The 23,627-nt window shown below is 44.7% G+C and overlaps 1 protein-coding gene across 2 annotated transcripts in view; it reads right to left on the bottom strand.

Annotated features, from left to right (window-relative positions):
* CORO1C (coronin 1C) overlaps positions 1-23,627 on the bottom strand; it is a 79,872-nt gene that overhangs the window by 5,518 nt on the left and 50,727 nt on the right. For both annotated transcript variants that reach the window (XM_069558268.1, XM_069558269.1), the window contains 6 exons: positions 22,825-22,947; positions 8,692-8,821; positions 4,832-5,013; positions 3,007-3,126; positions 2,046-2,150; positions 537-682 (listed from right to left, as the gene is read on the bottom strand). In XM_069558268.1, coding sequence (XP_069414369.1) covers positions 537-682; positions 2,046-2,150; positions 3,007-3,126; positions 4,832-5,013; positions 8,692-8,821; positions 22,825-22,947 — 806 coding nt within the window. The remainder of the gene's footprint in view (positions 1-536; positions 683-2,045; positions 2,151-3,006; positions 3,127-4,831; positions 5,014-8,691; positions 8,822-22,824; positions 22,948-23,627) is intronic.

The raw sequence follows: 23,627 nt of genomic DNA, 5'->3' as shown, positions 1-23,627 counted from the left end.
AAAAACTCCACAGAGTAGCAGAGAGAGGCAGATGTTACACAACACAGATGAGCTTCCTAAGCCAACTAACCTAACACCGGCTATGGATCTCTGCTTCTCTAGTTTCAGATCCATGGGGTCCATGAGCTGGTTAGGACCCTGGCAGATCCCCCCACAGGGCAGGAGAACCACCCCTCAGTTCCATCTTGGGGACAGGCTCCCTGGTTGCCTGCCAGGGGCACTGGCCGAGCTGCAGCCTGCAGACGAGAGACAAAGATGTCACTGAATCAGGGTGTGGGTCACCCCAGCGAAGCCACTGACTGCTGTGTTTCAAGTTTATAATCTGGAGGACGGGGAGGGCACAGTTGGAGTAAATGACTTTGAATGGTTCCTTCTTGCTCTCAAATCCCATGTTTCTAAGAAGGAAATGAGACACTAGTTCTACGATTCTACTGCACACACAGAGGTAGAAAGACTGGGCACAGCAAAGTCACCAGCTCTCACAGAACACGGACGGCGTAAGCCTTCGAAATGCTCTCCAAGATCAATTCTTTTACCTGGCAATCTCACATTTGTTGACATCGAGTCCCCTCTTAGGCATGTAGCCCATCCCCCTCTGCGGCTCCTTGCTGCTGAATGTATTGAGGTAGTGGACATAAGGGGATTCGTCCGTGATCTCAAAGTAGCGGATACTGCTGTCGCCCTACGAGAAACAGGAGACGTGAGCCAAAACACTTGGTTTAGGTGGGCGTCTGACTCCTTCCTGAACTCAGCACTGACTGGGACTCCACTACAGTGCTGACCTTTTCCTCCCCTTACGAGGCTTGGCCTCAGATGGTTTTGCTTTCTGGCAGGACAAGCCCTCGCTCATGCAAGGCTAGCATGCCCTCCAAACAGCCTCTTCTTGAGGGCTCTGACTGTCCTGCACTGCATCTGACACCGAGGCAGTCGGGGAGGAAAGGTTCATCGCCCAAAGGAATGATTTTAACATTCCTTCATGGCACAGGTCTGAGGGCACTAACACCAGACAACAGGAGAAGTAAGATTTCTCTAGTGAAGAAACATTAGTTTCAGCGAGCACCCTTTAACTTCAGATTGGAATGCTATCTCACTGCAATCTGTCAGGTTCTGTGATCATTTTGCGTAGATGGTCCAGAGTGTTTTGAAGACCTGAGTACACTAGCCTGAGTATAAATAACTATCATGCAGTTACATGAAACTGAGAATGAAGGCAGTCCTGCCTGGCAGAGGGGACAGAAGAGGTCTGTGGAAGAAGTGATAAAGAGCTGGGCAGTGCTCCACCCTCCTCTCCTTTCCCATGATCTCCATCTGTTTCAATGACGCAACTATCTAAAGCAATGAAGACAAGCTAATCACACACTGCTTTCTACATACTCACAATAACTTTCCACCCAGTGCTAGTAACATCTGGCTGACGATGTGGTCTATGGATGCTGTTAACATCGCAAGTACAACTTTCAAGGAAACAGACAAGATCTCAGTTTCCAAGTAACTGACCTATAAAAATGTCAAGCAGGTCTGCAGCTCACTCCATCAGTTGTGAACCAGAAGTAATAAGAAGACACCCCCAGCTTCACCCAGTGAGGGACTATCTGACAGGTTTGGGGAAGGGAACACATCAACAGATTTATTTTTATTAAGTCAATTACTTAAACTACAAAAGTTCTTTATGATTATTGAACCTACAAAAAAAGAAGGGATGCTGAGGCCACCGCTTTCTAAAATGATGTAACAGTAATGAAGATAAAGCTGCCAGCACTTCAGTTAGGCAGAGATCAGCAGGCAGCAGAAAGGGGTTCCGAGTTTCGTGTGGGGTCTTCCTGTAATGAATGTCACCTTCTGACACTTGAGTTGGGCCACATAATCCAAGATCTGGCTCTTAACAGAACTCCAGGAGTGAGAACCCTCTGGAGAGTCTCTGAGGCTGTCAAAAGCTCGTATCTACAAAGTGCTCTATACAACTGCCCATCTACTAAAGCTCTGAAGGATAAACTTTTCTTCTTACAGGATTAAACTTAAGATCAAACAGGAAAACTACTGCTTACCTTGCCACATAAGTAAATGATACTAGTGTCGGGGTCGTAGAAAGGTAGCAAAACCCCATTGCTAGTGTCCATTTCATGAAGAGCAATTGGTTCCTCCATGTTTTTCTGGAAGAAAAAGTATATATATACACACACACACATATGTACACACACACAAACACACGTACATACACACACATTTTAAAAGATGAATTTTCATAAGATGGTACATTCTTTCATCTCTAAGTTAGCCATTTCCCTAAAATAATGAAAGTTTAAACAACACACATGTAATATTCATATGTGTAATTACCAGTAAGAATACTATATGAGATCCAGCTCACTGAAGTGTGTTGACTTGACTGCATAATTAATGCACCCATCAGTGTGATCCCATGAGACACAAGACAGTCCTTCTCTTCTGTGACTACTTTCTTTTTAAAGTACTTTTTTCTTATTAAAAAAAAAACTCATGTTCTTTAGAAAGTTAAAAGGTATAGGAAAAATACAAAACTCATCACATTCGCCATAACCCCACGGTCCAGCGCGGGGCGACGACTGCTTTGGCCTACTTCCTGCAGCACACGAGCTACACGCAGTCCAGTACTTTCCCCACTTGTGCTGTCAGGAACATTTCCCCAAGCAGGACTACTTTGATCTAGACATTTGATCACGCTCTTTAGAAAACATTTTAACTAAGTTTAGAACTTACTTCCCAAGTCTGAGACAGTGGACTCTTCACGCATTCTTTCGAAAAACAACAGTAAACATGGACTCCTTGGGAGCATCAAGCATGCATTTTTAAAACACACTCAGCAGTAAGTCTCCAGTGAGGATGAGAACATCACATCCAATTTAAGATGAGCGGGAGTTCAGCATATGACACCGAGAACCCTACCATCTACTGACCCACCTCGAGGTGCGCTCAGAAAAGGAAAGGCTCGAGGCTGTGAAGGGGTGGCAGGGCCGCGACGGCACGTACCGGGTTCCAGAGAGCCAGCTGCCGCTCGCTCATGCGACTGAAGCCAGTGGTGAAGACATTGCCGTCGGCCAGGAAGATGGCTCTCATGGGTCGGGCTCCTTCATGTGCTTTCTCCTTCTCCTGGGTGAGAAAGCAAAGAGGCACTTTACACATAGTCAGACTGCAGGAAGGAAAAGTGAGGGAGAGCGGGGGCTCAGTGAACCCAGCTACACCCCACATGCCACTCACATCAAAGGTGTGACTGTGCACGCACCTGTGTGTGATATGCACACGTCAGTGCTGACCACCTCCCCTCCCTGAAGGAGGAGGAAGCAGAGACACCGAGGGATCTGGCCGAGGCCCCTCGGCTGGAGAGCGAGCAAGCACGCCAGGCCTGGACTGAAAGGCCTCAGCCCTCCACCAGCCCCTGCCACCAACTCCAGTCCAGCCTCAGCAAAAACATGTGAAAGGGCTCTGCCAAACATTTGTTTTTCAAAAGTATGGTAATAACCTAAAGGTGGGTATACACTATGGCATCCAGCAGTTTCAGGGACAGGAAGTCGAGTCTGGTTAACCCCTTCCTTGGCCTCATCTGTTCAGTGGGAGCCCACCAGCTCTGCCCTATGGAAGGTTCTAGTGGAGAAACCACATGCACAGGGCCTTGATAAGCACTGGCCATGCCTGTCGCCTGACATAAAAAGCAATGCTGGGCAAGAGCTACCTTCTCAGAGAAGGGCTGTGACGGGGCACAGAGTAGAGGAGAAGTGACTGAAGGCCTGCCCGTCCATCTTTGTCATAATGTGTGATTTTGCGGAGGCCTAGCTCAGAGGGCAGGACAAAGGATGCTCTGCTGAGGGAAGAACGCTCGGCGTCATCAGGCCCTTTAACAACCAACTGAGGAGCAGGGGAGGGAATCCACTGAGCTACCTGTAGTCCTAGGCCAGCATGCGGTTAAAACTCGGTGGGTTAGCTGATCTAGACCTGCCAAGTCTTTTTTTTTTAAGGGTGATATTGTATCTTCAACTCAATGTTTCTTGCTTATTGCTTTTGGTCGTGCTGGGTCTCTGCTGTTGCGTAAGGGTTTTCTCTGCTTGTGGTGAGGGGGCTACTCTAGCTGTGCTGTGCAGGCTTCCCACTGCAGCGCCTCTCTTGCTGAGGGGCCCGGGCTCCTGCACTGCGGTCTCAGGCTCTAGAGCACGGGCTCCACAGTTGCTGTGTGTGGGCTTAGCTGACCCACAGCATGTGGCTCTTCCCAGATCCAGACTGAGCCCATGCCTCCTGCATTGGCAGGTGGATTCTTCACCACTGAGCCACCAGGGAAGCCCTAGACTTGCAAATTCTTAAGCAAACTGATTTTAAAAAATTGTCTCTCTGTGAAAAATGGTTGCCAACTGAGAGGGAGAAAGTGAAAAAAAGAAAGTGAAGTCTCTCAGTCGTGTCCGACTCTGCGACCCCATGGACTGTAGCCTACCAGGCTCCTCCGTCCATGGAATTTTCCAGGCAAGAATAGTGGAGTGGGTTGCCATTTCCTTCTCCAGGAGATCTTCCCGACCCAGGGATTGAACCCAGGTCTCCCACATTGCAGGCAGACGCTTTACCATCTAAGCCACCAAGGAAGTCTTACCAGGAAGGCTTGGGTAAAAGCTGCATATGCACAGCTCTGAAGAGAAGGGCGACTGGGAGACAGAAGCCCGGACAAGCCTTTTCTGATTCACAGCTGGGTCTCTGTACACAGCAAGGGTCCACGGACTGGCAGCCCAGCCTCTCTGGTCTGTGTTAAAAAGCAGAAAGCTCTCACCCACTGGAGCACTATAAATACAGCGGCTGTTGCCCTAAGAATACTTACAGCAACAATCTCCTGTTTCCTCGGATCAATTACTCTCACTTTCTTGTCTTTGGAGGCTGTGCAGATCAGACTACCGTTCCGGTTCCAGCTGACATTGTAAATCATGTCTGAATGCATGTCGTCCAAGTTTATCAGGGCTTCCCCGGTCCCCACGTTCCAGATGATGATGGCATTATCACAGCCTGCAAGCAAGCAGAACCATACCCTCAGGGATGAGAAATGCCTGCACAACAACACATCTGTGAAAACCATAAGCACAGGGAGGATAAATACACATATGTACTGAAATGAAGATGCTAATTATAAGAAGCCCCACTTGCCAGGAGTCAAAACCTGAAACGACCATAGAAAAAAGAGATTTGTGTAAAACAAACATGGTAAAGGAAAAATACAGCTTGTTAAGTCTGGGTTCATGTGAAACAAACAAGAACACCAAGCAAACAAAAACAAAGAACTGCAAGAAAATAAAATCCTATTTTCCTCAAAATACGAGTTAACTGGGCTGGTGGACCCTGAGTGACTGTAAGTTTCCTTTTCTAGTAAAACATGCATCAGAACGAATATAGCTTCTTTCTTTTCCGGAGAAACGAAAAATAAAGGGTTTAAATAACTGTTTAGGAGGCTCAAGACAAAGACTGGGTAGGAGGTTACTGCAATCAATGGTGCTGTAAGACACAGTCTTGGACCAAAGCATGTAAATTACAGTAAGTGAACGGAAATGCCCAGCCATCTGCTCATAGCAGATTTTTATCTTCAAAAAGGAAGGAAAAATAGGCCAAGACTGGCCTGGTTTGAGAAGCACAAACTGCCATTAAATAGGCACATACATTCGGAATGTGATCCCCGAAGAGGCCACAGGTCAGCTGAGCCACAGCCCCTCAGCTCATCAAGTCATCTTCCCTCCACGGTCAGCCCCCTGTCCTCGAAGCCCCTTTAAAAAGAAGCACCACTTGCTGCTTCTAGGACATCAGCACAAGGAGGAAGCAACATGAAGGATGGACATCCTGAAGGCAAAACTCTTGTCAATAAGCCAATTCTGCAAACACTGAGAAAAATTAGCTACTGATAACCAGGACAGCTAAGTTACCTAAGGGTTCAGTCAGTTCAGTCACTCAGTCGTGTCCGACTCTTGGCGACCCCATGAATCACAGCACGCCAGGCATCCCTGTTCATCACCAAATCCTGGAGTCCACCCAAACTCATGTCCATTGAGTCGGTGATGCCATCCAACCATCTCATCCTCTGTCGTTCCCTTCTCCCCCTGCCCTCAATCTTTCCCAGCATCAGGGTCTTTTCAAATGAGTCAGCTCTTCTCATCAGGTGGCCAAAGTATTGGAGTTTCAGCTTCAACATCAGTCCTTCCAATGAACACCCAGGACTGATCTCCTTTAGGATGGACTGGTTGGATCTCCTTACAGTCCAAGGGACTCTCAAGAGTCTTCTCAAAAAAAAAAAAAAAAAAAAAGAGTCTTCTCCAACACCACAGTTCAAAAGCATTAATTCTTTGGTGCTCAGCTTTCTTTATAGTCCAACTTTCACATCCATACATGACTACTGGAATAACCATAGCCTTGACTAGATGGACCTTTTTGACAAAGTAATGTCTCTGCTTTTTAATATGTTGTCTAGGTTGGTCATAATTTTCCTTCCAAGGAGTAAGCGTCTTTTAATTTCATGGCTGCAATCACCATCTGCGGTGATTTTGGAGCCCCCCAAAATAAAGTCAGCCACTGTTTTTTGTTTCCCCATCTATTTGCCATGAAGCGTTGGGACCGGATGCCATGATCTTCGTTTTCTGAATGTTGAGCTTTAAGCCAACTTTTTCACTCTCCTCTTTCATTTTCATCAAGAGGCTTTTTTTAGTTCCTCTTCACTTTCTGCCATAAGGGTGGTGTCATCTGCATATCTGAGGTTATTGATATTTCTCCCGGCAATCGTGATTCCAGCTTGGGCTTCCTCCGGTGTCATCTGCATATCTGAGGTTATTGATATTTCTCCCGGCAATCTTGATTCCAGCTTGGGCTTCCTCCAGCCCAGTGTTTTTTTCATGATGTACTCTGCATAGAAGTTAAATAAGCAAGGTGACAATATACAGCTTTGACACACTCCTTTTACTATTTGGAACCAGTCTGTTGCTCCATGTCCAGTTCTAACTGTTGCTTCCTGACCTGCATACAGATTTCTCAAGAGGCAGGTCAGGTGGTCTGCTATTCCCATCTCTCTAGAAGTAAGAAATGGGTGAAAAAGCTGCACAACAGTATGAAGAGTTGGAACTAAATTCTGGGATGGAGACTTGACCCGTCTTCTTCCTCCTTCATCACAGGCAAGTAAGTAACTCCAGCCACTGTGGATGGATCATATAGTCTTAAAATATACACAACGCTGCAATCAACCATTCTCCTCAGCTTGTACAAGGGAGATTGGGCTTGGTCTGCCGATGATACCCTAGGTCTGACCTTGATGAGGCAGGCAGTAGGGTATTTTCCATGATGGAATTCCACCTTTGGAATTGTTTTTTCTCCTTATCAGACTGAGGTTCTGAGTAAAACACTGGAAGGGTTCCCAGTTATAGTCAATTGTGATTTAAAAAAACAGAATCTTTTTTCTTTTTTTAAGTAGTTCTTGGTTTCAACAGGCACCAGGCATTAGATTTTTAAATTAACGTACTATATTACAAATACCTTTCATTCCTAGTTAAAAACTGGACTTCTCCCCTCCTTTTTACTGGTAAAGTGAAAGAATTTAAAGTTCTACCACTAACATTAGCACTGCATTTTTAATAAGCCGATTTTTTTAAGGTACAGCTTGCATACAAGGCACTCATTTAAAGTATACATTGGTTAAGCTTTGACAGATATATATACTCATCTAGCCACTATCAGAGTCAAGATCTAGAACATTTCCATCACCCAACAAAGCTCCTTCCTGTCCTTTGTGTTGCTTCTATGATAGTAGATAAACACTCATATTTCTGAAGAAAGAAAAAGATTTCTTTAAGATGAAACTTGGAAACTATACAAGCGGGAAAGCAGTAGGGAACAACTAGGACTTGGTCACAAGATTCACTGCAGTGCTGTTTAACAGTAAAAAAGCAGAAACAACCTCAATGTCTGAAAACAGAAGACTAACTAAATAAACAGAGGTATCCAGACAATGGACTATTAATGAAGTCATTAAAAATATCACACAGTATGTATGAAAAGGACCACAGTGTACCAGCAAGTGCAGAAAGCAGGTCACGTGAAAGAGTCTGAACCCTTCTTTGTGCGTAAAATCATTTATGCACACAGAAATATCTTCTGGAAACATCAAAATGGGGTAATAATGATGTTTCCTCTGGGTGATGGGGTTATAAGTGATTTTTATTTTCTCCTTTTTGTTTATATATATTCTCTATAATATACATGGACTACAAGGAGAAACATGGAAGTATTTTTAAAAGGAAAGAACATATTAAACTAACAAGATCAACCCAACATTGGCAGCAATACCAGAGCTCCTGACTCCTACCTGGGCTCCTTCTACCACATCAGGAGTAACTACAACAGAGGGCTGTGGGGGCCCCAGCGGGAACCGTGGCTGCTGAGGTTCACTAGCGTCACAAAGTGCTAGACACACTAAGGAAGTGCATGTCCGTTCCTGCTTCTAGACAAGAAGTCCACAGCTTCCACTGGATATGCCCAAGTGGCCTTAACAGACACACACACACGGGCGCACGTGGGTGGGGGGACACCTGCACCCCACCCTGGGTTCTTCTGATTTCACAGCTGCCAGCACAGTCGGAGCATGTCTGTTGCTCCCCCAACACGGGGCTGTGGGGAGTGAGGGGGAGAGAAAAGCAGAGGCCGCTCAGCTCCTACCTGCGCTGAGAAGCACGTTGCGGGCCGTCGGGTGCCAGGCTACGATGCCAACTCTCTTTGAGTGGCCTTCTAAGATGACCACGGGCTCGGTCAGGGAAAGGGTGAGTCCATTTTCTGGGATCTGCCATACCTGTTGGAAGAGGAAGAAAGGTGATCCACATGAAAGTGGTCAGCTTTTGTTATCACATTTACTGGGACCATCCTGTGGGAAGCCTCACTGTGCGTAAACAGAATGCACAGTGGTCTCCGGGTGGAACGTAGAATGTGGTGAAACATGAATAGCTGGTTTTCAAGTGGAGTAGGATAACAAAGAACAAAATATCCATAAGCTCTAAAAATGGTAGGCCTCTCTGGCTTCTACTTACTATTAGTGGAGATTTTATTTTATATTCACTGTTAAGTTAAAAACTCTCCAGTTAGAACCACACCAAAAAATTGAAAGAAAAATAAAAAATGACTGAAGCAAGCACCCACAAAAAGAAGCACTGGGGTGAAAACCCCTAGGTAAGCCCATGGTCTTGAGGGGAAAGCAAACTCTATCCACCAGAGGTTCTTGGGTGGCGGCATAGTTTTTCAAACATCATATTTTCTATAATTTTACATTGGGAAAATAAAAAGATACCTAAGAGTTTTATAACAAATACTGAAGAAATGTTCTTACAAAAGAAAAACCTTAATTGGACTTCATCAAAATTAAAAACTTTTGTGTTTCAAAGGATACCATCAAGAAAGGGACAAGACAACCCACAGAATGAGAGACAATAATTTATGTCATATATCTGAAAAATGAGTTTTTCTAGACAATATAAAGAGCGCAATAAGAAAAGAAAAGTAATCCCATTTTTTAAAATGAGCAAGAAATCTAGATATTTCTTCAAGGAAGATATACAAATGGCAAAAAAGCACATGAAGAGCTGTTCAACATTATCAGCCACCAGGGAAACACAAATCAAAACCACAATAACATATCACTTCATACCCACTAGAAGTTTGGAATTAAAAAGACAGATACCAACAAGTATTGGGGAGGATGTAGAGAATTCAGAGCCCTCACACACTGCTGGCTAGAATGAAAAAGAGTGTAGCCGCTTTGGGCAACTGTTTAGAAATTCATCAAAAGATCAAGCACAAAGTTACTCTATGATCCAGCAATTCCACTTCTAGGTATCTACCCAAGAGAAAGGAAAATATATGTTCTGCACCATAAACCTATTATTATTCATCACAGCCAAAAGGCGGAAACAACCCAAATGTCCAGCAACCGACGAATACCAGAAATGTGAAACACAAAGGAATACATGACCAAAGAAAGGATGGAGTCCTGACACACTGGGCTTCCCTGTGGGTTCAGCGGCAAAGAATTCGCCTGTCGATGCAGCTTTGATCCCTGGGTGGGGAAGAGTCCCTGGACAGAGGAACCTGCCAGGATTCAGTCCATGGGATTGCGGAGTCGGACACAACTGAGCATGCACACGTTGACAGATGCTACGACGTGGAGGAAGCTTGACAGTGTTAGGTTAAGTAAAAGAAGCCAGTGATGACAACCCACATATTGTAGGATTCATGCATATGAGACGTCCAGAAAGGAAAATCTACAGAGGCAGAAAGTTTATTAGTGGTTGCTTAGTGCTGGGGGTGTGTGTGTGCGTGTGCAACGGCTCAGACCATGGGGTTTCTTTCTGAGGTGGTGAAAACATTCTAAAATTGTCTGCGGTGATAAGTGGCACATATCTGTGAATATACTAAAGACCACTGAATTGTACACTTTAAATGGGTGAGCTATATGTAAATTAAATCTCAATAAAGCTGTTAAAACCAGATATTAAATAACATTTAAACTTTTGAGAAGATTAAAACAATTATTTTCTTCTGTATGAAGATTAAGTAAATCTTCTAACATAAAAGAGTTTATGCAACTAGTTCGTAACAAATTTAGAACTTGCCAGTGGAAAAAATCATGCTCAACAGTGGAACAAGTGAGAAACAGAATTTTCCTTTGTTGGGGATTTTTAAGGAGGAGACAAACAACTGCCTGTTTTCAATTGCTTAGTGGAGGCAGAGTCTGGATTAGGAGTGGCTAAGGTTCAGCTCGGTTCTGTTGTCCTGCAAAGAATCAGAACAAAAAGGGTGCCAGTCTGAGGACTGTAGGAAAGTCGTGAATTATGGGATTATTCATAAACCTGACTTCTGAGGGCTTAGGAAAACCACCTAATTTCCCCTGAATGCTCCATCATTCAGCGGGTTTTAAGGCAGATGTGAACCAGCATGGGAAGGCAAGGGGGGCCGACCTTGCTCCTTCCCACCCATCACCCAGACCAGGCTTCTCTCCTCCGAACAAAAGAGACTCTGGCCTGTGGCCCCCTCTCTTGGAGTGTGGGTATCTGCTACCCTCTAGTGTTACCTGTTTGCTTTCCCCTGTTTTTATTCAAGGGTTTATGATCAGTAAAACAGCTCCACATTGAACTTGGCAATTTGAAAGTAAAGCAGGACAGAAATTTTGAACAGAAAACAAGTACTGATTTAATCAAAGCACGAAGTCGGCAGAGAAACAGTTAGGAAGTGGGACTTCAATGACTCAACAGGAAATGCATTTTGCAAAACGAATTCTGACCAGGCTTGGGACAGAAAGCATGTAATTCCACATGCTGTCTCCAGGTGGCACTGTGACCACGGGCTGCCGGGTTTTCCCACAAGGATCGTAAAACCTTCAGTGCCTGACTGACCCCGATTAAATAGTGCATTTTCTAAATCCCTAATGAGGCGTGGAGTGATGGGTGGCTTTGGATATAATCAGCATTTCCTGTCTTAAACATGAGAGCTCATAATGGGACTTCATCTCTTCTTTCTCAAGTTTCTTCCTCCATCTTTTCTTTGGATGGCAAGGAGATTTTAGTGATGGAGCATAATATTTATTATATACTTTTAAAAATGAGGAAATTCTTTGTCCCTTCTTTATCTAACTTTTGGCAGACCCATGGTTCCATCAACAAGGCTTATGCATTTCACGCAGACACCTAACCCATCGTACTACCTCAGTCACTCATTCAAGAGCACTCTCCTTGAGTAGCCACCGTAACACAGGCCCACTACCAGGTAAGGAGGAGAAGGACAACTGAACTTAGATCTTGCTCTCAAGAGGTTTATAGTCTTAACAGAGTGGTCGGTCTATGAGACCGAAAGTCAAAGACAGCACAAGTCAAACAGAAAGCTGGAGCATGGGCTTGGGAGCCAAACAGATCTTCCTTCCACTCCAGCCCAGGCCTCTTACGGTGATGGTCAAAGGGCTCAGCACAGGAAACGGTCAGACTTCATTTAGTGCCATGAGAAAGTCCTGGAACAGTGCCTGACACACAGTCAGTGCCCCCAGTACAGTGCAGGGGTGAGGAATATCCTAATTCTTCCACATATCAGCTGTATGACCTTAGGGACATTCACCTAACCTATCTGGACCTCAAGCTTCCTCGCCTATAAAATGGGAATAATAAGGAATTTGCTCTCACTGGGGTTGTCCGGAGACCAATGCAACAACATGAATCTAAAGCACTCAGAACAACGCCTGGCCTAAGGCAGGCTCTGGGTAAGTTTAGCTGTAGTTGTTACTTGTCTTTTTCACTAGGAAACCAGAGTCTACATTACCAACGCGACACTGGTATGAGCTAAGTGGAGTGAAAATTAAGTGTCACGAGGTTGCCTTCCTGCCACCTGAGTCTGGTACATCCACGGAGATTCCCTGAGGAGAACCTCTAAGGATGAACAGGAGTCAGGTGACAGGTGGAAGCAGGAAAGAAGGAAGGGGAGAGGGGAGGAAGGAAATCAAGGATCTAGCTTTAAAAGAAAATAGCTGTAGGGAGCAATTTTTTAAAGAGTAGATGCTCCAAAGAGGCTGGCTGAGGGGCTGGGAGACAGCAGAGTAAGAAGATAACCCTGGCAGGAGAGTCCAGCAGGAGGGGACAGCGACTGTGAGGGGAAACTCCTGTGCGAGGAGACACGGACAGCAGCCCTCCAGCCTCTGCAGGGAGGAAGGTGGACTCGGGAAAGGCCTGGCACGCCTACAGGTCCTTCCACACGAAGTGGACACAGCCCTGCGTGGTGCGCGCTGAGCTGGCTCACAGGCCCGCTGGCACGTGGCTCTCTGCCCTTTGCCGGGCTCCCTGCTACCGCCACAGCGGCCTTCCAGTTTGGACTGGAGAGGTCGCGGGTTTTCCTGCGCACGACCTGGGATGCAGGCTGGTGTGGACGCTGGCCAGGATGTCAGAGACCAGGTCTCCGCCAGAGCTGGGACGCTAACTGGCCACGTCAGCATGAAAACGGGGCTTCACTTCCTGGAGCCTCAATTTCCTTGTTCGATTCAAGGGACAGCAGCAGCTCTGCCCTCTCAGGGTAACTGGAAAGGTCAAACACGTCGAAACATTCTGCACCCCTAAGCACCACCCAAAGGTGAACTATTGCAAACGGAGTGACCTTTGACTAAACTGTCACCTCTCTTGGGCCTGGGTTTCCTGAGTAGTAAAATGGGACACGCTCCTGCCTCACTGTGCTGTTAACAGTGATTAAATATAATCACTACATGAAGGCTTAAAACAGCGCCTGGCAAATAAAAAGGATCTACGTTCATGATTATTTTTCTTGTTGGAACTGTGACCCCTATGACCCCAATATGTAATTTTAAGTCTGAACAGCAGGATTCTTGGCAATGAAATTAATTTGTCTTCAAATTAATTCAGCCCTGTACCTAACTGCCTCATTTATGTCCAAGATATCCCACGTGTGAAAGCTCTAGTTCACGCCGGGCCAGTCAGCACAGAGAAGATCAGCTCTCATCTCCAGGCTGGTCCGCTAGCTCCTCTGTGCTCCGTGGCCTCGGCAAGGACTCTGATACCACTCGCTCTTCCAGACTCATACTCGGGGAGCAGCGAGGAAAAGAGGCCTCAGACACCCTCTGCTGAACCCTCAGCGGGCATTCAGCCTGGCAGCCACTACAAGCTATCCCCTCACCTCCTGGCTTTTTTTCTTACTTTTTGAAATAATACTGTGTATTCCTGGCATTTTCTGTGTGGATGATACATTACTAAGGCAATGTTTTATCTTGTTTCGTTTTGAAAGAAAGAAAGAAAGAAAGGAAGTGAAGTTGCTCAGTTGTGTCTGACTCTTCGCGACCCCATGGACTGTAGCCTACCAGGCTTCTCCGTCCATGGGATTCTCCAGGCAAGAATGCTGGAGTGGGTTACCATTTCCTTCTCCAGGGGATCTCCCCGGCCCAGGGATCGAACCTGGGTCTCCCGCATTGGAGGCAGACGCTTTAACCTCTGAGCCAAAGAAAGGGAGAAAAATGCCATCAGTCTTTAGGGCTTTCAGATGAAAAAGTGAATCAGTGAGTGAAAAGCCAACATGGTTCTGGAAAAAAACAACTTTAAGCCCCTGTTCAGGAATGACTGGCCTCCTTTTCCCACATAAATTTCTGAATATGAAAAAAGACAGGTCCAGAGTACAGTTCTAACAGGAAAAAAGTGAGGAAAATTAAGAAAAGCGGATTTCTCTCAAAGCAGTCATTTTAAAGTGTTATCTGTTTGACGGTTTTATTTCTCAAACACAGCGCAAATTTAGAGCAAACAGAAAGTGTTTCCAGACACCGCTTCCCTGCTTTAATTACCCGTCGTGAACTTGCTACCGGGCCAGCTACTGCAGTTATGGCCACAAAAAGGAGGATTCCCCACAAAGGCCGCGTTTTTTAAACGCAGAAGAAATCAACTCCAAAGGCAGAATGAAGGAAAGCGCTGATCTGAAGGGACAGGGAGAGGCTGAGACTGCAGCCACTGCAGAGCAGCAACCCTCCCGCAGAAGCCGCCGTCCAACCACCCCCGCGGGCAGGACACCCCTCACGAACCGTGACACTGAGAACAACGCTGGTCTTGAGAAAATCAAGAACTGAGAGTGGGGTTCCGATGTGCCAAGAAATAGCCACTTGGCCGATGGCCCAGATGCAATCTGGACAGAATGGAAATAACAAGTCCTGCTGAATGACTGAGAGGGGTTGGAGCCCTGGGGAATGCGCTCTCATCACCAACCACATCACTTCCATCTTTATTTCAAGGCAAAGCCCACAATAGGAAAATTTACAACGGACGCAAAACTGGCTAAACTAGGGAGCTGATCACTGTTGTTGTCCACAGGAGTGTTAAGACTGATTCGGGGAAAGGGAACAGTGGCCATTAAAGCCTCGTCATCTGGGACCATCAGAACCTCCAGGTGAAGACAAGTAAGAGTGCTCCTCCTGCGGGAACATCCCCTCTCCCAGACTCTGGAAGAGCCAACCAGGCGGCCCTACTGTCTGGACAGCTGCTCTTTTGCATTTGTGTCTGCAGGTAAGGGACAGTGTTGAATCGACACCATTCACTAAACCTACGTTGGTTGCTATTTGTATTATATAAGGTGTTGTTATTTTCTTGGAGCTAAAATTTTCCCAAATAAAATACTCAACAGCTGCAATCTTTCAAACTCTCTGTGAGGAGATTTTGTTAGAGAAAAGAACTCACAGTATCAAAAAATCTGGAAAACCTAGGAGCAGAGTATAGTTTCCCCGAGCAGGGTTTATATCATTGCTAGTTGCTTGTACAAAACATCACTTCAAGAAGCAGTCCACCAGGACTTCCCTGGAGGTCCAGGGGTTAAGACTGTGCACTTCCCCTGCAGGGAACACAGTGTCGACCCCTGGTCAGAGAACCAAGATCCCACACCACATGCCAAGTGGAGTGGCCAAAACATGAGAAGACAAGACAACAGCACGTCAAGGGCAAACTATGCCTGTAAAATTTACCTTCAGGTGGCTTCAGGAGGCCACCTCTAAATGATGACGGGATGTACCATAAGGCTGGCATTCCTTCTCGAAAACTGCAATCAACACTAACATCAGTGGCACAGAATCAATGCTCACACAATGAATTAACCACCACTTAAATGCAGAGGACATCGCAGAATTACACCATAAATACAAGAAGCAGTTTTTAAAACTAATTTAATCATTTACCGTTCATTTGGTAAACTGGTTTTGTTGTATTTTTGTCTACTGAATTATCCGCTGAAGATATTCTTACTGCCATGAATCCTCTGTAAGTATACATCAAAACTCACTATAAGAAAAATAACTCATTATATATTTATACCTTCCTTGATCCTCTCAATTGGCGTATTTGTGTATTTATTTATTTAATTTAGTTTTTAAAACAAGTAAGGTAGCTAAGGCTGAGCGCATAGATAAATATATATACGTGGCCTGGGACTTTCTCAGCATCCTTTCTCTACAAAAGCTGGGCCCTGATAGCATTTGCAGCTCCTGGGCTATCACCAGGAGGAAACTAGAGCCAACTTCTCTTCTTCTTCTTTTTTCAATTAATAAAAGCTGCTGTTTGAAATTATTTGATCTATTGTATGGTGTTCTTTTACCTTCAGAACAAGTGGAAAATGAGGTATTAAGAAGCAGGTGGGGTAGGAGATCAAATACTTAAAAACTTTTTTTTCAACTGCTGAGTTATTAAAGCATTTTGTAATTAGCCCAATAATATCAAATGATTTGAGGCAAATTAAGCGATTAAAATACCAGCCCCATACTTAAGGGACTAAAAAAAAGCTGGAGGAAGATTTATCCCAAATTTACAAAATGTTCACTCTGGTAAAACCAATAAAGGGGCAACACGGGAGGATTCTGGGAAGACGGTGGTGTCAGCGGCAGATCTCCCCAAGTCCCTGCAGAAAAACACAGAGCACTCAGATGACAAAACAAAACACAGGGACCACATTTACAGAAAATGAGGCGACGACCCAGATGCAAGCGGGTGGAGGAAAATCAACAACAGCCACACGACCCGTGTGCTGTCGGCCTGTGTGTGAAAAACTCATGGGGCAGCAACGGGGGCCCCACAGACCTGAGCAGAGCAGGCCGTTACGAGACCACAACGGAAACGGGAGGGGCTCTGCCTTCCCCAACAGTGGACGAGAACAGGGGCCTAAAACAGCAAAGGTCTGAAGGGGCTGAGAAAGCTAGACCCCAGTATTCTAGAAGCCAGCCAGAGAGGACTCCCTTCTGAGACAGGCCCACACTGAGAGGCAATTCCAAGAAATGGAAGCAAAGCTGGGCAGGACCGAAGTAAGATGGACAAAGGAATCAGAAAGGTCAAATTAAAAGCAGGTCAGGAAATACACAGCAAGCCATGGTGTTCCCCAGCACTACCTGAAAACGACAGAAGAGGGCGCTCTGCAAAGTTTGAATAGCTTTATAAAGCAAGCCAGCTTTCAAAAGCTTTGGAAAAACTAAATTCACATAAAAATAAGAGAGAGCAAAAATAAATAAATAAATAAATAAGTAAAGGCCCCGAAACTACGAGAAAAAAAGAGAACAGGGTACAGAATAGCACCTCGACAGACAGTGCAGAACACTGACAAGCTCCGCGCCCAGACGATTTAAATCCTATCACACACGCTTCAAAAGGCGTTATTAAGAGAACAAGACAGGAAACGTCCTAAGTCTGAACTTGAAAAATTCAAGAACAAGGTGGTGGAAATCAAGAAAAAATTAGATCTCAAAGTAAAAGTACTTTAGAAACAAAGGCTAACAAAGAAACTAAGAGCAAACAGACACAAATAACCACCCCAAAGAAAAAAAAGGTAAAAAGCAGAAAAATTGTAGCCTACAAGAAATGAGTAAGAGGGATGCCTCTGGTACGCCCATGCAGGGGGCCAAGGCCCGCAGACCCCAGTGTGGCTGAAGTCTGCAGGTCCCGCCATGTGTGCGCACCCGAGGGGCTCCTGAGCCACCCGCTGCCCCCAGGTCCAGTGACCCTGGGATGGAACCCTCGGAGGATCCGAACCTCTCCACTCCTCTTGCAGGTATCCGGGTTCCTGACCACGCCTTTCAGGCCCGACTCAGCCCAGGCATTTGGGGGACCATTTGCTTTCACCAGCGCCAACCTCAGCCCTCAGGCCAGCTCTCTGAATGTTGAGGAATTCCAAGACCTCTGGCCTTGTCTGTCCCTGGTGATTGACTGGGGACCAACTGGGGACAACCAGAGCCCTGAGGTTGACCAGGCTCAACTGTGGTCGATTTGCCTGTGCATGGAAAGTCTGGCATCCTTTGCCTGGTTGTGCCCTGGGGAGTATTGGGCCATCCTCCAGCAGTATGGGCTGCTCCCCTCACATGGATCCTGCCTGTGAAACTCTGGGGACGGAGGCCTGGGGACTGCTGCTGGACACTGTTGTGTCCGACTGCTGGTGGCTGGCAAGGGCTCTTTGCAGAGGCTGCTGGGGCTACAGTGTTACTGGTCTGACCTTTTAAGGCAAAGTTTCTTTCTGAACACAATGGATAGACTAGGCCTCTGAAGCTGCTGGTTAAGCCTCACACCTGGTTGGGGAGGGGATATTTATTTATCTGTAATTTCATATATCAGTCACAAGCTGAAGAGAGGTTTTATGAACATTCCTAGGATGGCCTTGTTCTCATAAGTTTCTTCTTGTTTTGATTTCTGAAAAATAAATAACAGATTCGGAATCTAATGAGAGCCTCTTCTCTGGTGGACAGTGGCATTTCAGGTCCAAATCAGCTAACACCATCAGTTGGTGCTTTTTAAAAAGTCTCAAATGACCAAAGGCATGAGTCTGTGCTCCTCAAGCTGGGGCGAAGTTAGGATATAAACTGTAGGCCCAAACACTGCTTCCACTGAACCAGGGGCTGGTTCTGTGCTGTAACTGCCTGGTGGAGAGTCATCATTATGTTTTAATGGCGGGAAGTAATAAGCTCTTGGTGGGGCAGGGGCGTGGTGTGTTTGGGTCCAAATGAAAGAATAGTGAAAAATAAACCTCTACTGTCTTTTTCAGCCTTTTCTTCTAATTTATTCATAATATAAATTATAATGAATTATACCTACAACACCTTTATTTAAATCCAATGTCTACTCAGCAGCGTTTCTCTTTATCCAAATGTATATACCAAGTGTTAAACATAATTACTGTTGGGCATTTGAACTTTGTGTTTTCTTTAATAGACAGGAGTGCTATTAAACATCTTTGTAAATGCTAAAAAAAGAAGAAGAAGGAAGGTTTGGAGAGAAACTGATAAATATCAAAGCTAGATAGATAATATCAAACATCAAAGAAAGACGATAAAGCACTTGGGTAACAGGAGTCCCTGAAGGAAAAAACCAAAGCAAAAGAACAAATTTTGAAGACTTCTAAGTCAAGAAAACTTTCCTGGAGGAAAGAAAAAAAAAAAAAAAAGAAGAAGACCTGAAGCTACACTGAAAGAGCACATCACATACTCAGAAACACCAACTCAGAATAACCAAAAATAGTCTAGCAAAATTTACTACATTTTAAGAAAAAAAACAAAAACCTTATGAACATCTAGGCAAAAAGAACATACTCTGTAAGGAAAAGAAAATTACACCATCATCTGGTTTTTTATAGCAACACTTTATGCCCAAATGAGATATTTAAATACTCAAGGAAATGCTGCGAGCGAGGATTTTATATCCAGAAAAATTTACCTTCAAGTATAAAGGTCAGAAAACAAAGATCATGGCATCTGGTCCCATCACTTCATGGGAAATAGATGGGGAAACAGTGGAAACAGTGTCAGACTTTATTTTTGGGGGCTCCAAAATCACTGCAGATGGTGACTGCAGCCATGAAATTAAAAGACACTTACTCCTTGGAAGGAAGGTTATGACCATCCTAGATAGCATATTCAAAAGCAGAGACATTACTTTGCCAACAAAGGTCCTATTAGTCAAGGCTACGGTTTTTTTCAGTGGTCATGTATGGATGTGAGAGTTGGACTGTGAAGAAAGCTGAGCGCCAAAGAATTGATGCTTTTGAACTGTGGTGTTAGAGAAGACTCTTGAGAGTCCCTTGGACTGCAGGGAGATCCAACCAGTCCATCCTAAAGGAGATCAGTCTTGGGTGTTCATTGGAAAGACTGATGCTAAAGCTGAAACTCCAAAATTTTGGCCACCTCATGAGAAGAGATGACGCACTAGAAAAGACCCTGATGCTGGGAGGGATTGGGGGCAGGAGGAGAAGGGGACAATGGAGGATGAGATGGCTGAATGGCATCACTGACTTGATGGACGTGAGTTTGCGTGAACTCCGGGAGTTGGTGATGGACAGGGAGGCCTGGCGTGCTGCGATTCATGGGGTCGCAGAGAGTCAGACACGACTGAGCGACTGAACTGAACTGATAAAGGTCACAACAAGCCGCCGTCAATATAGAAGAGCTTAGAGCACGTGTTCCCACGAGCCTTTCCTAGTTGATTCCGTCCCTTGGAACTACTCTTCAGTGTGGATCCAGCCCATCCCAGCAGGGAGCCCTCTCAGGTTGGTTTCCAGAGAACTGGGGTCTACAATCTACCAGAGGAGGAGTGTCAGATGATCCAAATGACTTTTTTTTTAACTGCTTTCAGCAATCATGACAGTGGTGATACTATTGGTATTTTTAGTGTGAGACTACTGTGTGTATACCGTGAAACAGCAAATGAGATAGATTAGAATATTTTAATTCATCTTGACTCCCTGAAAACCAGGATTCTGGGTATGAAAGAAAGGAGACAGAGATGTATTATTAAAGAAGTCAGATAAAAACTCTATAGTCCTGACTTTGAACTAGCAAGATTAAAACTAAGTCACAAGGTATCATATCTTTAAATATATATGTATATTCTGAACAAATTTACCACACGGTCTTATAAACAATGATCACCACAGTAACAATGAGCATCCCTAAGCACCCAGACGGTGACCAAGAAATTCTATTTTCCATTCAAAGAAACCAGAGCTTCTGAGAGAAAGGCCGATTCGAGGTGTGGGGCTAGAGATGTCCAGGATGGGCCTTGGACACTTCGACACACCAAAGAGTAAGGAAGCAATAGAAACAAGCAGGGTCATGTCAGAAGGACTCGGGAACTACAGACAGGTTCCTATTAGCAAAGACTGAATGAGCTGAGCTTTGAAAGAAGAACTGTAATGGATCAAAAACTGTGAAATAAGTTCAAATCCATAAGTTCCATATGAAATGAAAGGGGAAGAAAACCTCCAAAGGAAAAACTAATTGGTCACCTTCTGAGGAAGACCGAGAACCAATTCATTATCTTGAAAACTTGGTAAATAAAAGGAAAGAATCAAATGTTTACCCTGCTTTCCTGTATGAACTATATACTCCTGGGTAACTAAATAGAGAAGAGGGAGGACTAGCTTACAACTTTTACCAGCTGAAAACTGAAAACAACTGATATCCAGTAACTGTGCAAATTTAAAAAAAGAGAAAAAAAAAAACCAAAAAACAAAAAAACAGGCATCTTGAGACCTCATGCCTTGAAGGAAACCAGAGCTGGAGCTCTAGGCTTGTCAAAGGGTTGGAATCTAAATCTAATCACACTCCAGGATGCAGCTGCCAACTCACAGGGAATCTGAAGGACAGAGAAGCAGGTTGAACTGGACCATGAGGGCGCAATCAGCAGAATCTAGACTGCTGGAAGCTTCAGGTCGAAGGTCAGGCATCTCCAACAAGGAAAGGATGGAGGAGCTCCTCCTGTAGACTAGGAAAGACTTAAAAGACCTATCAAGCTCTTAAAACTTGGAAGACTGAGCTCTACCATCATCCAGAGATACACATTTACATGATTAAAACCACAAAGACAGGCAAGGAGGTGAATTTACTGGTTACTTGTGGAGGGAGGGGTGGCTCAGGACTGGGGGGTGCATAGGAAGAGTCTGAGAGGGCTGGGAGAATCCCACTTCTTGACCTGGGTGGTGGTCACAGGATGTTCACTGTCATAAATCTCTCAATTCACTTTTTCACTTAACTGTTTAGCATGTTTTATAACACAAAGGTGGTTTGTTTGTTTGTTTTTTAAAGGGTAACATGACCAATAATGCTGGAGATGAGGAGAGATGGGTCAAACACCCTTCTCTAAGAAAGGTTAAGATTTCTTAGATTAAGATTTGGCATTGGGTCGGAACACTGTTTCTCTCCGTTAGCAAAATGTATCTGCAGCCATTCAAATGATCAGTTTAGCAAGGCATGTTAAATGGAACAATTCCTTTTAATAGCAGCATATTTCTTTAATATGCTTTGGCTGCCAAAATCATGAGATCACAGGAGGAGTTATCCTCAGCCAAAAGTCCATGAGAAAAATTGGTAAATGTTTAAATGGCACAGTTCAGGAATTAATTTGTGTTTATGTCAAATAATTATAATTAACAAAGCCTTCCAAACAATGTTTCTAGGTCTGGTTCAGTGCACAGAAACCCAAGAGGGAGCTACCCGAGCACGGTTCTTGCAGCTCTCCACTGCCAAGTGAGAGGCTGCCTTAGGGAAGACCTGCTCCCATCCAGACCTGACTTCAGGACTCCCCTTCCGCACTCAGGCTCAACCTTTCCAGCAGATGTTGGGATAGGGTTAAAAACGCATCCAAACCCATAATTACATTTGAAGGCTAAGAAGAACATAATCAAGAACAAGAAGCTTCACTTTCAAAAATACTCCTTCCTTCCACCAAAGCCTGGTTTCACACATAACCTACTTTCAGAACCTAGGGCACATAAAGAACTTACTTTAAAAATCTTTCAAGTTGGATGTTTGCCGAGAAAGGACTTTCTTAATCAGGGTCCACAAACATTAGCTTGGAAATAAGCACTTGCAAAAAACTCATTACTATCTCTCAGTATCTGTTTCATGTCCCATTTATCTGTATGACCTCTGGCATCATATTTCACTGGAATATGCAATTCATGCTAACAATTTTCTCTGCCTTTTTGGTGGGGAGGAAGGTTATGCTGTCCAATGGCATTCATGGAAATATTTGAAAGTCACTTTATCTTTTCTAAAATCTTCCCAACCATGCAGATGTGTCAACTGTTAACAAGGAAGAACACAACACACACACACACTCTCTCTCTCCTGCAAAAGGAGAAAAAAAAGACAACAGAGTACAACTCCATGATATAAGGGCTTGTAAAATGGTTTACCAAAGTTAAACTTTGATGTTGCTAAATTCTTACATAATACAATGGACAATCAAAGCTACCACGATTTTCTGCATTCCAAACCTCCTCATTGGCCTGCGTGCCCACCATACCACGGGGACTTACCATAACAGTGCAGTCCTCCGAGCCGCTGGCAATGACCTGGTCGTTGTGTGGGCACCAGTCTATGTCCAGCACTGGTCCTGTGTGGCCACATACTGTGGGGTAGGATTTGTCAATTCGACCAGTCTGAAAGGAGAGAGAAACATACCTATTAGGTATCATCAAGGCCACAGAGTCTGTGTGTTTTCTCAGATCCATTTCTCCTTTATTACCTCTACCCTGAACTCTCAGCACTCTACCAATGATCACGGTCATTCAGATCAGCCAACGTCAACCAATAAGAACTGTCAACTTGCATTTCTAGAAATAGTTACTACTGCTGCTGCTGCTGCTACTAAGTCACTTCAGTTGTGTCTGACTCTGTGCAACCCCACGGACAGCAGCCCACCAGGCTCCCCCGTCCCTGGGATTCTCCAGGCAAGAACACTGCAGTGGGTTGCCATTTCCTTTTCCAATGCATGAAAGTGAAAAGTGAAAGTGAAGTCGCTCAGTCGTGTCTGACTCTTCGCGACCCCATGGACTGCAGCCTTCCAGGCTCCTCCGTCCACGGGATTTTCCAGCAAGAGTACTGGAGTGGGGTGCCATTGCCTTCTCCAAGTTACTACTGAGGACGCTCTATCAAACAAAGGAGCTACATTTCCAGAACCAGAGATTTAATTAATCAATGGCATAAAGAGACACAGCAAAAAAGAAAAACTTTTTACCAAAACACAATTCTAACAAATAGCTGAGCTGTAAATTATAGGTGTTTCTACTGTTTAGAAAAAAAAAACCTAGTATTACTCAAAGCGTAAAATATAACCTTT

This window comes from Ovis canadensis, chromosome 17, assembly GCF_042477335.2.
Source record: "Ovis canadensis isolate MfBH-ARS-UI-01 breed Bighorn chromosome 17, ARS-UI_OviCan_v2, whole genome shotgun sequence".
Classification (NCBI taxonomy): Eukaryota; Metazoa; Chordata; class Mammalia; order Artiodactyla; family Bovidae; genus Ovis; species Ovis canadensis.
This window is presented reverse-complemented; position numbering and strand designations above follow the sequence as displayed.